The sequence below is a fragment of the Eretmochelys imbricata genome, chromosome 22 (genome assembly GCF_965152235.1).
Source record: "Eretmochelys imbricata isolate rEreImb1 chromosome 22, rEreImb1.hap1, whole genome shotgun sequence".
NCBI classification, from domain to species: Eukaryota; Metazoa; Chordata; order Testudines; family Cheloniidae; genus Eretmochelys; species Eretmochelys imbricata.
Genome location: NC_135593.1, coordinates 18,995,345 through 19,010,405, shown reverse-complemented (window position 1 = coordinate 19,010,405; position 15,061 = coordinate 18,995,345). Strand labels below are relative to the sequence as shown.

Genomic DNA, 15,061 nt, shown 5'->3' with positions numbered 1-15,061 from the left:
TGTAGGTCTGTAGCTGTCTTGGGAAGGGACCAGGGTGAGCTTTCTCTAGCAACAAATAAAGTTGTTCTATCTTATGTAGCTGTGCTCATGGGACTCAGGAGTGTCTTATTGACGGAATGTAGATTTTGAAAGAGCCTGCAATCCATTTCCCCCCCTTCCTCTCTCCACAACTGATAGCAGCATTTGGTAGGAATATGCAACTCATAATGTGATGGGTATCTTGTTCTCTGGCTTCCCAGATTACTTCCAAATAGTGAATGTGTTTCAGATCTTGTGCCAGTGCAGTTTTTGTCCATTGATATGGCATGTCCCAGTATGTGAAACACTTGCCCTCTAAGTGAATGTTGTAGTCTACTACAAACAAGCTGTTGTGTAGTTGGGATTTCCAGGTTCTCCTGTTCACGGTTTTTGATTATTTTTAATGTAATTAGGTAAGTCACGTCTCCCCGAACAAGCACTTCTGTGTGGTTTTAACATTTTTGTAAAACATTGAAATGAAATCCAAAATGGGGCTTCTTGGTATCTTGCTACTCCCTGGTCTAACAGCCTCCCAGCAAAGGGGCAGGGAGGAATCCATTGCGCTTTCTGAAGCCCAATCATCCCAGGAATGAGTTTCTGGCCAAAATGAGGAATCTGCAGAGAATGTTCAGTATTGCAAAAAAAAAAAAAAAAAAAAGTGACATTTGGTCTGCTATATGGCTGAGGTCTGGTTTTTAATCAAACCTCGGGAACATCCTTACAAAGGTGTTGCTATGTGTGTTTCCATGCCACTATGACTTGGTGGCTTATGGTATCTACCCTTCCTTGACATTGGCTGTCTTTGTAAATAACACTATAGCAAATCAAAGAAATATCACCACAGATTATGTTGTACTGTGGTTCTTTTCTAGTGTGAAATGCCGGCTCTAAACAAGAAAATTTGTTGGTGGATCCCCAAATAATGGATTCGTTTTTGCTCATCTTCTGTTGGCACACTGTAGCTGTCACTCTTGCATTGCCAAGTGTCCTGGTTATTTTTTTTAGTAGGGGCGGAGTTTTGGTTAGCATGGACCATGCATATTTTGTGTGTGGATGTGTGCTGCGGAGGGTTTTGACTCGCAGCATTGCTACAGATGCCTGCAGCATCTGTCTGTGGTATTCCTTTCTGTCTTTGAGAGCAGACTCCATTTTGCTCACCCTTTTACTCTGGCATGGTTTGTGGATAGTGATGCGGTGAGAGCTAGCTTTTCTCTCTTCAGACTATAGCAGTGTGCAGCTGCTCAAACAGTTTGCAGAACAGACGTCTGTCCTTATCCAGGTGCTTTCAATTAAACAATCTGTTTCCATGTATGATGGACACACATTGCTCTCATCCGATCAAAGCCCAGTCCCTTTACTGGCACTCTTTAAAAGAGCTTTTTAATTTTTCCAGTGTAGCTCAATATTTTAAAAATGTAGTTCAAAACTGGGAAAATGAAGTGTTACTTTTCATGAAGTGCCTGCCTATTTCAGTTCCCTGGCATATTTGTGTAGCCAGCACTATACCCTTGTTGGGTTTCCACAGGCAAATCCCTTGAGGGCTAGAGGGGAAGTGTTTCGTGATGGGTGTGTTCTTTGGCTTCAGACAATAGACCTGACTCTTGTGTCTGATCTGAACCTTGAGCCTTGTGTGCTCTGTCTACATGTTACTACTGGATCAGATAAGTAGAAAGGAGTTCAAGGGAAGAAACACTACTTCTGTATACATAGACAAGCATGGGACTTTTTAGAAGACACTTTACTCTGGCATTCAAAAAATTAACTTTGTTTTCACCTAATCACTTTTTTTCATTGTTTAAAAATAGCTTAACTTTTTAATGAGCACCTATTAAAATGCCAGGCATGAGATTAAACAGATTTTCATCGCAAACTAAATGTTCTCCATCTAAGCAGAAAACATATCCATCTTTTAGAAGCTGATGGATCATTCACATTGTCTTTGATGCTAGTTTCATAACAATGAAGACCCAGTTTCTATGCAGTTGGGCAGCGTGATCAAACATATCACAGTGTCTAGGTCTAGAGCTGGCATGTGAGCTTAGATAGCTTCTGTGGAGTAAAGTGGATGCAGAGAGTGAAACTCAGGCTTCTGTAACAAGAAGATGGGGATTCAGACTAGTTTGAATGAGGCTAGGGAAGAGGGCAGCTTATGTGTCCATCTCCGACCAATATGCTTTGGATTGTGCAGGTGATGATATATGTGGAGTTTCATCTTTTGGAATGTGATGCACTGATACCTTAAATACTGGCACATATAGTTGGTGAGGCTTGCTGCAGAGGAGCAGTTTAACAGCACTGCAAAGAAGTGATGGGGAAGCAGAGGAAAGGAGGCTGTCTGGGGTGGAAGCAAAGGCATTCTTTGTGATATGGAATTTTTAAAGATCAGCTGGATGGAGGTGTAGTAAGGTTTGCTAAATTAGAAACGTTAAAAACTGTAGGTTGCACTTCATGAAAAAGTATCCTACCTGAACAATTAAGTGTCCAAACACTTAACTAACTGGCAACTGCCTACAGTGGGATTTTTACAAACCATCCTGTCCTTGCTGATGTTCACTACTCCACTTATTACATGTAGTAGGGTAATATTTTGTTATGCAAAAAAAAGCACAAAGTAAATTGCACTGCTGTCAGTTTCCTTCTGTGTGGGTTTCTGATGGATGCTTCAGTTGATCATGAATTAATAATCTTTTTGGGAAAACACTGAGATCAAGGAAGGCTTTTTTGTTATTGTCTGCTGAGGCTTTTTAAAATTAAATAAGCCTCCTATCCCCCACCCCCATTTTACATCCTTTCCCCATGGTTTCTGATGATGGGCATTGGAAGGTACCAGTGATTTTTCTCTGGCACGCTGAACTTCTTGGCTGTGCTTTACTGCAGGTGGAAAAGTTTTGCTGGCTTGACCCTGCCAGTCATCTGTTCTCAACTTTGCTTTGATCAAAGCTGGCAAAGTTTGCTGGTTCCTTACAGTTTTCTCACTGAATTCCTACCCCTTGAAGCCTCTCCCACTTCTATACTGAGGCGTTATTCATAAAAATGAATTAAAATAATCCTACTTCTTGGGAGTGTGAAGATTGAGCCTTCCCATCTGAATTATTATTCCCCGGCAAAATTTTATGTTAAAGTAGAGTTAAAGATAAGAGTAAAGATCAGTAGTTTAGGGTAAAATATATTGCAGGGATGTTGTAATGATCCCAAAACTAAACATTATAAACAGGAAATTCACTATTAAGGGTCAACATAAAAGAAATCAAACATGCTAAGATAAGGAAATGCACAATTAGGGCACCCCAACAAACTTAACTTTGCCTTGTACTGACCCTGTGTCATAACTGTGTGATTAAGACATTGTCAGTGTTTGTGGTCCCAGATAAGATTAAACCAATTTTTATGGGTTCCTTAAATTATTTTCTTTCCCTCCCCCCCATTATAGTTCAGGGATTTGGTAATTATGTGCACCCCTGGTTCAAATCCAGTCCAGATCGGGGGTGACTGAGCGTTGCTGGTGGGTGAAGTGTGTGTGTGTGTGTGTGTGTGTCTTGCACTGTCGCTGCCTGTGCGGTTACTGTTCTGTTGACAAACAGGATTTCAGTGTTCAGGCTGAGTCGGGCACCTTTCGTCAGCACTTAACCTGGCAGCCTTGCTGCTTGTATGTTAATTAAGATGCGGTGTCGACAAGCTGAAAGTCATCTTTTGACTTGTAAACTGAACAAATGGCAGCTGGGAATTTCTGGGGACTCAATCCAGGATTCCAGGAAGCTGCTTTTCCAACTAGTTGCTGATGCTAGGGTGGGCATTCAGATACTATAGGAAGAGGGGAAAATATGAAACGTCAAGATCAGCATTGCACACTTCAGTGGCATATGTTCTTTTTTCTCATTAACAATCAGAAAATTAAATACATCTCCTGCATGTTGATGGAGCATAGTCTGTACTAAAGTGGGAGAATTTTTCTGAATCAGCTAGACAATTCTTAAACTGGGGGCTCTTTTGGACAGGGACCATATGTTTGTTCTGTGTTTGTGCCTAGCACCAAGGGGCACTGGTCCTTGATGAAGGCTCCTACACAGTATGGTGATACAAATAATTAAAATTAATTCTGAATAGTCACTAAGTGAGTGACCCATTTCTTTCTTTCTTTGCCAGGTTGCTATAAAGATCATTGACAAGACCCAGCTGGATGAAGAGAACCTCAAGAAGATTTTTAGAGAAGTTCAGATTATGAAGATGCTCTGCCACCCACATATCATCAGATTATATCAGGTATGAGCATTGTATAATGGGCTCTTCCCTCCCGGTGCGGGCTGTGCTACAGGCTGACCCTGTGCAGTAGTATCACATATAGGGCGGTCTCTATACTTTCAATAGAGTAAAATGTGGAAAAAAAAATCTTTATTTTCAGGGTTAGAAAATACCTTGATTTTAAGACCACCCCTCCCCCACCAGTCCCTGTGTTTCAGTAGCTCATCCTCTGTTTTACTGGAAGATCAAATGTCCTCTGAGGGCAGCTGGTTTCCGTTTGTTTATGGCTATTGTGCGCCTTTCAGTTTCCCAGTTTAGACCAGCTGTGTTGTCCTCAGTGGATGGTGATCAGGGACAGTAATGGTGGTAACATCACTTCTGTATTTTGTTGCAGTTTTTTCTCCAGCTTTTCTGACTTTCCTTACTTGGGGAAACAAAAGCACCAGGGAAAGGTCACCGCTGCACGCAGTGTGGATGAGCGCCTCGGGTCTGTGCAATGGTGTGGGTTTGTACACACTGCTTTGGAGGTGCCACTCTCACTTAAGGGTCAAGTAGGACAGCAGAGGGGATCCAGTCCCTTTGTGGAGGCCAGAAGTGATGTGGCACCCAAGTGAAGTGAGTGGAGAACTAATTGGGGACTAAACCCTTGGTGAAACTTTAAATGTCTTGTAAATGGTCCTGGACCTCCTTGATCAGGCCGTTAGTGACATGTGGAAAAGAACTCCCTTCCCTGTATCCTGCCAATATTGCCTGTTGGTTGACAGGCTGAAGCGGAACTGCCTTTCACCTACAATCTGCTGAGCTGAAGATGCAGAAATAGAATCAACAAGTAGGATCCCTTTGTTTCCTGCTTTAAAAACAGTGGATTAAATTGGAAAGCAGAGAGAGCTTCTGCATGAGCCAATGGACTGTACTGTCACATTTGCCTGTCTGCCATTCCTGAGGGCTGGATCATGAAGTGGGGAAAATGCTGTTGTCTTCTCAGGCTGGGCATGCGTTAAGGTTAGCCTAAGAAGGGACTGGCTTGCCAGAGATGCATTAGAACCCAAAGTCTGCTGTGGTGTCTGTAGCTACTTGTCTCTGCTGGCTGGCAACACAGTTTGAACATTTGGGGTATCAGTTGCAATATTTAGGGGGCTTATTTCCTCTGTGATTTAATGGGGGGCTCTGTATGTTTGCCAAGAAGAGAGGACACCATGCGCATCGGTAGAGACTGCCCTCCCCTAGAAACAGCTGCTGTCTGGTTGAGGCAGAGCTGCTTCTAGTTCATGTCTCACTGCAGTCAGTGGCTATTTAGACTCAGAGGAACTAAAACTGAGAATCTTGGGTGAAAAAGGTTAATGACTTGGTATCTGGGCCAAAGAGCCAGGTGAGAGCTGACTGTGACAGCCGTTGGGAGAATTGTGCAGGGTGACAATGCACAGGCAGTTTTGTCTCTGGAAGAGCTGGAGTCTAACACTTGTTTGAGTCAAAAGCTCTTGTCAACCTATTTTATGCAATATAAAGCCCCAGGCAGAATACTCCAAGAGATGGCAACAATGTCTCCGCTCCGCCAGAGTGAGAACAGAGCATCCTCTGTGTGGTGTTTTTCAGCTGGCTGTTCTAAGGGGTGCTTTTTCCACAGAAGTTTTATTCTGATTTTTGAAATGGTGCATGGTTGTTATAAAACACCTGCTAAACCTGAAATCAAAGCCCTCTTGTCATTAAAGCCTTTCCTCCCCAGCCGTTCACTAAAGATCTGACTGGCACATTTCTTTAGGTTTGTAACACTCAAAGCCAATAAATGCAAGAGGAGAAGGTGTCTCCCTTATCTGAAAAAATGTAAGAGACCAGGTTTGCCTGGAAACAGGAAGATGTAAAAAACACCCATATGTTTCGTTTGCACACATGTGGAATAACTGTTAAGTGGTAACTGTAAACCACATCACATGACAATTGAGTAAAGTTGGATAGCACATTCTGAATCTATGGGCTTGTCTCTGCTACACTCATTTATTAGCTTTTCTGGGAAAAGAAACAAAACCTGCTGGTTAAAGAGCTGCAATTGTCCAGATTGGGCATCTTTTTTTTAATCTGAAGGCTGCATGTTTCAAGCCCAAAGTGCTTAGTGTCTCTCACACCATGAGAGGAACTGTCATCCCAAATGTAGCTGACTGTTTAGACTGTGGAAAAGTTAAACCCAATCAAAATGTTTTCATGACTTTAAAAATCCTGCAGAAACATGGATGTTAAACCAGGCTCACCTGAAGGGTTTGCAGTCCAACTGTTTCAGCATTGAGAACTGGAAAATGAAACTGACTTCCTTAATTTTTGTTGTTCAAGTTTCAAGCAATGTGTAAAATTAATAGCATAATTGAGGCTTGGAAAATTTTCCAGAGACCAGCTTGCCCAAGGACTAGTCCTTGAAGCCATGGTGAAAAGGTGTGCTGCCCTGCCCATAAAAGCTACTGTTGCCAAAGCCAGGGCTTTGCAATTTACAATAGTAACAGATCAATGTATTGCATATCATCATGTGTCGCCAGCCAACTTCCTGTTTAATAAACATTTGAAAGGTAGCTTTCTGTCTCTGGTCTTTCTTAGGCCAACTGTTCCAGTTGGGCGTCTCTCCATGCTTTCTTATCAATCCTAGGAGAAGGGGGTTCACAAGTACGACCATGACTTAGGAGTACAGGTCCATGGGAAGTCGATAGGATTTGTACTCCTAAATCAGTCAAATGCTTTTGAAAATCCCACCCTTGGATCTTGCTACAATGCTTTGAGTGTAATGCTCCCTCTTTCCCTTCACATCCTTATTTCCCTCTCCTTCCTTCCACTTCCCTGGAGATCTCCCTCTCTGTTTTGTGCAAATGCATTAATACTGAAATCCTCTTGGATTTCTGGGGAAGTGGAAGGAAGGAGAGGGAAATAAGAACAGAGAATTACTTTATAATTTTTTTAATGTATCCCCTCAATCGCTTGCCTTTACCGACATCCACCAGCTTACCCATGTGGACTCACCCACACATACGCACTCGTGGGCACACTTCAAAGCTTGCTGCTAGAAGATCCATTCCCTCCCGTTAAACGAGTAGTGGCAACTGGGCTGCTTCACTTTCTGACCCTCGTCCTCCATTCTGAGCAAAAAAGCAGCTGCTCCAGCCACTTTTCTCCCTGGCTTTCCTTCCCCTGGCCTAAAATAGCAGTAGTGGCTCAAGGCTGCTTTGTCCTCTTCTTCTACACATCCCTCCTCTGAAAGGATCACTGCCCCTATGCCCATCTGCACCCAGGCTTGCCCCTTCCCCCATGAGAAGGAACATGGAGCTCCAGCCCCTCGGCTTTGTGTCCCTGCTCTGCCTACTCCGCGTTCAGGTAGGTGAGTGTTTTGAGCCCTGAGCATGAATAGCTAAAAGAACATTTAGATTGGAATCTTCTCTTAGTATTAATGCTCTTAGTGTCGATAGAGGTCAGGAAATTGGCCTGTTTAAAACACATTATTTTGGGCCATGCTCTTAATGAAACTGAAATCCCTTCCCGCACCTCGGCTTGTTTTGGCATAGTCTGGTATCACCAGGGCAGCTACCTCTGCCGGCTCCCATCGGCCGGGGTGATGTTACCATGGTAGGGCCAAAGAGAAACTTTCCGTGACCTGGCCATCTATTCTATGGCTACTAGAGCAAGTCAGCTTTCTAGTGGAACTATCTGACCTTTCCTGGGGACTAATTTTGGCATTTTAATTGACTTGCTGAAAACAGGAGAACCAGTCTTGATACTGTAACTGGCCTTCATTTGTTGGAGAGCTCCGTGTGCATCCAGAGCCCTGGAAGGCTTGTATAAAGATTGGCATTGTCTTCTCGCTTAAATGTGAAGGTTCCCTAGAGCAAAGCTCTTGAGCCAGTCACTTTTATGATGGATAGATCTTGAGTCATTTGAAAGTCACTTACTAATTCTGGAGGTAGTCCTTCCTTTAGAAAAAAGTATTCCTAGTTATTTGAGTGTTTCAGAGTTATGAATGATTAATACCTAAGGTGAACTTTTCAGTCTTGGCAGCCCAGAGACGTCTCTGAGGTTCTTGAAACAAGTGGAGACTAGCAACTGAATATTTTGTGGGTGGGATGCAGAAGGATTTAAGTAGTGTTTAAAATAGTCCCTTTAATAATCATTCTTATTTTTCCCCTCCCCACCCCTGCCATTGCTCTCTAAAGCATTGCAATCCACTTTTTTTTAATTTGCTGAAAGCAGTTTGTATCAAAGTTACAAGTAACAAAAGAAAATTCCAATTAGCTTCATTTCCTTTTGCACTGGGCAGTCTCTTTAGCTGTCACTTTGTATCCTTGTTTGTCCAGGTTATGGAGACGGAGAGGATGATTTATCTGGTGACAGAATATGCTAGCGGAGGGGAAATATTTGGTAAGTATGTTTATTGCATTCTTTAATCTGATATTATACTTGGTCAACTACAGTAAGCTGAAAATAGCTGCCTCCTATCCGTCCTTCAGCCCTGGAAACTTCCATTGACAAAGGAATAAAGAATAAAATCATTTAACTTACAGGAAAAAAAAGCCATGCCATTTAAAAGGGCATCATCTCCATGTTTTCTCAGGGGGTGGGAGGGGTTCATTCTTATAGAGGCAGTTCCGTTTTTCTTCAGCTGCATGCTGACACTTGAGATTAAAGGTATTGCATAGTGGTTTCAGAACTGCCTTTTAAGAGGTGCTAAAAACGTCACTTCCTGGCAAGCTGTCATGTGAGATTCTTGGCTGCAGCTGTGATTTTGGTGTTTGATGTTAGTGACGTCTAAGCTAACAGAAAAGGAGTACTTGTGCAGCTCTGCAGTCTTTTATACTTCAAATCATATGATTTCTGAGATTTCTCATATTTTTGTGACCCGTTAGCCTTGCAATCTAGAGCCTAGAAGCGTCCATTTTAAAACTCCGTTTTTTGCTAACAAAGTTCTAGTTGTTTTCTTGACTAGTGTTTGTCTGAAAACCATATTATATAACCGTCTTAAAATCACAAAATTGTTTTTTACAATGATGACTAATGAAACACCTGATGGTATTTTACTCACATGTCAAAGTTCTTTGCCCCGGGTAACTGAGTCAGTATTTTGCAAGGTTGGTCTGTAGCAGTTTAGCTAGCATGAGTCTCAGAAAAAATCCTTGTTCAGTTTGGTCAGGAAAACAGGTCCAAAAATCACACTAATAACTTTGTTTAAACCCAGTTCTAGGTAACGTTGTTCTCATCTCGGTGTGGAGTGAAATCTAGAGACACGTCTGCTAAAGCCAAAGACTTCTCTTTATTTAGTCTTCACTGACTTGTTCCTGTTCAGTCAATACTGAGGTTATTCTATCTCCTTTAACGTCAACATTCATGTTTGCCATAAGATAAGAAAAGGCTCTGACTTTGCTGGAGGAGATGTTGCTGTGTAACAAAGGACAAAGCTCTTTATGAAGCAGGGATTCACCAATTCACAGCAAAGTCATTGTGGCAAAATTACAAACTTCATCTGAAAAGTTCAAGTCCTAGTTACGCCAGCATAAAAGCACCTCCTGGGGGCTGAAATCTGCTAAATGCTATACAATTCTTTCCCATTTTATCCTGAATGTTGTTCCTTTTACCTGGATCCCAGGAAAATGCTTTTATTTGAACTCCTGTCGTATGTGGAAGGGCTATAATGTGTGGTAAGCAATAGCTGCTGCCTGAACAGCTTCTTGCTATTCTTGTACATGTCAGAGAGGGAAGGCAGATGTTTCAGCAGCAAGTAAAGCAATACTTGGCACTTCTATAGTACTTGTTATCCAAGGATCTCAAAGTCCTTGTGGGACTCTTGGGATGTAGGCAAGTATTACTTGCTGCCTACAGCCGAGGAAGCTGAGGCACAGAGATCTTGAATAAATCACTGTGTGGCCTTGGGATGTTGACTGAGACAGTACTCTGGTCTGTGCATTGTCCCCTGCTCTAACTGCTAATCTAGACAATACTACCTCCTTTAGAGAAAGCAAACCAAAAATCTGTGGGTACGTAACCAGAGACTTGAACGATAAATAGCTGGTAACAGTTCTGGTAACCTAAAAAGCGCCTTTAAAAATAAAATAAAAAGTCTAACATTGTGACATTTTCTAAATGTCTTTGTAATTAATAGCTAATGACTCAGTAATAATGGAAGAAACTACATCCATTACTTCTCCCATTATACTCCACTGCTCCTTTGATTCCTGCTTCTCCAAAGAAGGGGCAACTTAAGTAGGGAAGAAGTTATAACTGATAATCAACAAGTATAGATTGTCTGAAAACCTAACTTTGTCCGGCTGAGCCTTCTGTTATCTCTCCAATGCAGCAATTTTCAAATTGTGGGTGGGGGGCACAGCGAGCCTTCTAATTCATGATGGACAGGTGGCCGGGCCAAACTTGCGTGAGTGGCGTTGAGACTCTGAGTGACAGATTTGGGGTGTTTTTATAGTACCACTTGACTTACATTTTGATTTAGGCAACCTGCCTGGTCTCTGGTGTAGAAACGCGTTAGCAGCGCTAGGTGGCAGTATCCTTCTCACTATTATTAAGCGGCAAAGAGTCCTGTGGCACCTAGATTAACCTAACAGACGTATTGGATTCACCCACGAAAGCTTATGCTCCAACATGTCTGTTAGTCTATAAGGTGCCACAGGACACTTTGCCGCTTTTACAGATCCCAACTAACACGGCGACCCCTCTGATACTTTATTATTAAGGTGGGTGGCAGACTCCAAGTTTTTAAAAAAAAAAAAAAAAAAAAACGCAAAGGTGGGGGCATGATTCAAAAAATGGTTGAGAACTCCTACTCGAAATATAAGTTGCCATTAATTAAGGAGTGTCGGATGCCCCATAATTGTGCAAACTTGTGAAGTTCAGCTTACTCTTTGTAGGAGGTGCTAATGACAGCCAAAGTATTGTGTGTGTTCTTCACACGCACACAGTGGGAGGCTTTGCTTTTCTGTGGATCACTGCAAAGAGGTAAAATATCTCTTTACTCCCTTCCTCCTGTTGAATTTGGCAGATATAATCCAAGTGTTTCCCTTTTATCCAGAACTGTGTACGTACTAGCAAGCTCATATGCAGACTTGGAAGAATTCTGTTGGCTACAAAAATAGCCCTGTAAGTAAACAGAAAGTGAAAATCTAATTGTTTTCTAAAATATTTCATGCTGTAGTAAATTCAGATAATTAGAATTGCTAATTTACAATACATTGCCCCGTACTATATCCTCACTTGTGGCTGACAGCAGATGAATTCAGTAGTCAGTTATGTACTAGACGGTAAATGTCAATTTCTACCTCTATCTAGTAGGTTCTGGCAGTTTTCAAACTTCACACAAGGTCCATTAACTCCCAACTTTATATCTAAGAGAGTGAATCCCGGCAAAGTTTCCTAAGTAGCCAGTGAGACATTTTGTTCTAACATGAGAATCAATTTATTGTGTGTGTGGGGAGGGGGGGGGAACCAAACAGAAGCCCATGTGGAAAACAATCTTTCCTTGCAGTCGTTAGCATTTACAACTCTGAAGAGGATCTTGCATCTTCATTTTGTCAAGAGAAATAGTCTGTGTACTGTGGGCTGCCTTCAAATTGCTCTGTGTTTTGGGTCATTCTGAGGCTGGAAATCAGAAGGTGTAAAACAGAACTTTTTGTAGGCAAAATTTGCTTACCAGGTTTCCTTTCATTCAAGTATCTGCCGTTTTTGGAGTCATGAACGTCTTTGGAGGAGTCTTCCTTCTCACAACAGCTATAGTGATAACTCCCTGCTATTCATTTACAGTGAAGCTACTGTAAAAAGACTAAGATGTTTTTGGAGAAGGGGAAAGGTTTCACTTATTCAGTGTTTAAAGTGACTTTTAATTTCCGTTGGTAATCCAGCCAAAACATATGGGTAAGCAGGCTCGGAATAGGCTGCATGCTTGCAGTCCTAACATGATCTCAAGAGCTACGCTTCCTTCCTACAGCCGTATGAGTAGAATATTTTTCCATGCACATAACATGGCAAAAATCACAGCAGGGTACATTGGTGGAACAGCCTCATCAAGAATCACATCTACTGTTATGCAACACCAAGGAGACCCCCTCTGTGCTAAATGTCCATGCTGTGAGATTTCTGATTGCTTGTTTGATGCTTTCTGAGTATCTGTGGCCATACAAGCTAGATTTTAAAGTGAAACCATTGCACTGAACCCCCAAATAAGGGGGCATAATGTTCTGTATTCAGAAAATTTCAAGAAAGAGAAATCTTGCTCTATATAAGGATCATTTCTGTTGCATAATGTGTGAGGTATTGCATAATACATGTCTGCATACTGGAGGCTTTTCTGTATGTAAAGTGACTTGAAGTGATTTTTGAAGTCTTTATATAGATTTTGAGACGTTTTCCAAAATGTAACATTTTACACAAAGTGAGCATAGGATGCAATTCTTGAACTGGAAAAGAGGTAATAAGTTCTGTAAATGGGTATGGCTCGAAAGGGCGTCAGTATTCAAGAATGTCAAAATTCAAAGCTTAGCTTTTTTTTGGCCTTTATTAGCTCTTCTGAACTATAGTCCTGGCTAGCCCCAGCCAGAGCTGCTGTACTTGTTGACTTGAGCTTTCATTAGACAGGCTCAGTCTGTTCTGAGAAGCCCTCCAAATGGCCCACATGTAAACGAGGTCTTTAATTCAGCTGAGATTGATGTGATCATTCATTTCAAAATGAAACCAGCCAGGCACAACAGTGAGTGGGAATGATGAAGAGCTGCTTGAGGTTTGTTGTAGGGTCAAAGCACTGCAAAGCACATCATTGTGTTTTGTGCCCCGTACACGTTCCGTATGCACATAAGGTGGCAGTTTGACAGTGTGAACAAATACATGTATCTCTTAAAGGTAGGTCACGGTTTTGTTCCACCAGTCTTGACAGCATTCCTTTACCTGAGAGGTCAAACAGATAATAGGCTAAACACATGTTTCAGTTATTTACTCGTTAATATTAACCAAAAGAAATACTCTGCAACCCTCAATTACAAAAAAGAAGTTAAGAGATTAGCTTAAAATAACTCACAAGATTCTTTTCTTCAAATATTTACTATTAATAATACCTAGCTCTTACATAGGGCTTGCCATCAGCAGATCTCCACAGCAATTTCTAAAGCTGGTGAAATATCATTATCCCCACTCTACAAACAGAGAAACTGAGGCACCCAGAGAGAAGTGACTTTCCCAGGTTCTGAGCATGTCATCGGCAGAACCAGGGCTAAAACCCAACCCCCCAGGTCTTGTGCCCTTATCCATGGTCATCTTATTTGTTGACGTAAGATAGGTGGATGATATGGCGGAATACTTTGGAACTGTCTGACTTTTCCAGTTACAAGCTTGTGTTCTGATTAATAGGATTTATCTCAGTGACTGATACTTACTCTGTTTTTCTATGAAAAACATTTTTGCAACTGATTTGTTTTCCTAAAAGGTTTTTTTTATCCAGTTTATTACACTCCTTCAGAGTGCTCACATGGCTGGAATTAGCTACATCTATCTGAGGACGTTTTGTTTCTAATTGGTCATTATGGCAAATTGAATACTGTGTGTTGAGAAATCATATAGGAAATGAAGGAGACTTGAAAAAATATGGAATTAGTGGAAAAAAAATGGAAACTCTAGGGCAGTGATTGAAGGAGAATGGGTTATTGTCTAATAAGCACTGGAATGCAGAGATGCCTTGGCTAAGGGAAGGATGCTCATTTAGCCTGGGAGAGAGCGCACAATGGATAAGGGACTGATAACCACGGGGGGAGGAGAGCTGCTGTGTATGGGGAGGTCGGTAATGTGTGAGCTACAGTTCTCCTGGGTGAACCACTGACCGTTCAGAGCCTGTCTGCCCGTCAACCCATCCAGAGGTAGCTGCTGAGTGATGCAAGCTGCTTCCTCCATGGAATGAGCCTGCAGATGGCACACAGAACAGCAACCCAGGCCGTCCCAGATGGGTTCTGAGCATCATCAGTAAGCTCACACGTGCTAGTGAATGCCTCACGGGTACTGGAGGCTGTTGGGCCAAATGTGCAATGGGAGCAGCACAAGTTGGCTGCTCAGAAGCAGCCTCAAATTGTTTCTCTCTTTTTAGAAAAGGGAGCCAGCTGCTCTGTGTGGGTTCAAGGTCTGCCTGGAGAACTTCAAGGGTTTCTGGGCAGTGGAACTGGGGTGAACTTGAGCCCAGGGCTGTTTTTTGGGGAAAAAAAGAAATCCGTGGCAGAGTGCCTTCCTGTTCCCTACTCCAGCACAGCTCCAAACAGGCAGCACAGTAGTGGAAACAGCTGGATGAAGGCTGCCTAGAGTTGGGGGAGAGGCCAGTAGCCAGTGAGTCAGTAACTGGCATCAGAAAAGAAGGGGTTCAGGAAGTGGGGAGCCAGAGGATAGGGACAGTGGGGCTGAATTGGGTCACTGGGATGCCAGAACAGAGCTGAAAGGGAGAAAGTCCACTTCAGAAGGGACAGGAAAGACAGATAGTAGAAATAGTAGGGACAGTACCCAGAAGGAGAGAAGACAGTGCTATTCGGGGAAAAGAGGAACACAGAAAGGAAGAACAGTGCAGTTAAATGAGAAGGAAAATTACTTAGAGACTCTTCAGTTAACTAAGAAATTTTTAGAAAAACAGAAAACGGTGAGAAAGATAAAGCAAGAATGAAATATGAAGGAAATAAGCTATAATAAAAGATAAACTGTAATGAAAGAGAAACGGACAAGAAATAAGGAGGAAGTGTGCTGTAGCAGAAGTAAGAAAACAGTAAGGATTGTAAAACACAATGCCCAGATGGTATCGTAAGGCATACAAGGT

At 42.2% G+C, this 15,061-nt stretch overlaps 1 protein-coding gene across 13 annotated transcripts in view; it reads left to right on the top strand.

Moving 5' to 3' along the window:
• Positions 1-15,061, top strand: part of SIK3 (SIK family kinase 3) — a 152,679-nt gene that overhangs the window by 78,879 nt on the left and 58,739 nt on the right. For all 13 annotated transcript variants that reach the window (XR_013348610.1, XR_013348611.1, XM_077839982.1 and 10 more), the window contains 2 exons: positions 4,162-4,278; positions 8,580-8,643. Coding sequence is in view for 11 of the 13 variants with exons in the window: in XM_077839982.1 (XP_077696108.1) it covers positions 4,237-4,278; positions 8,580-8,643 (106 nt within the window). In the remaining 2 variants the exon portion in view is untranslated. The remainder of the gene's footprint in view (positions 1-4,161; positions 4,279-8,579; positions 8,644-15,061) is intronic.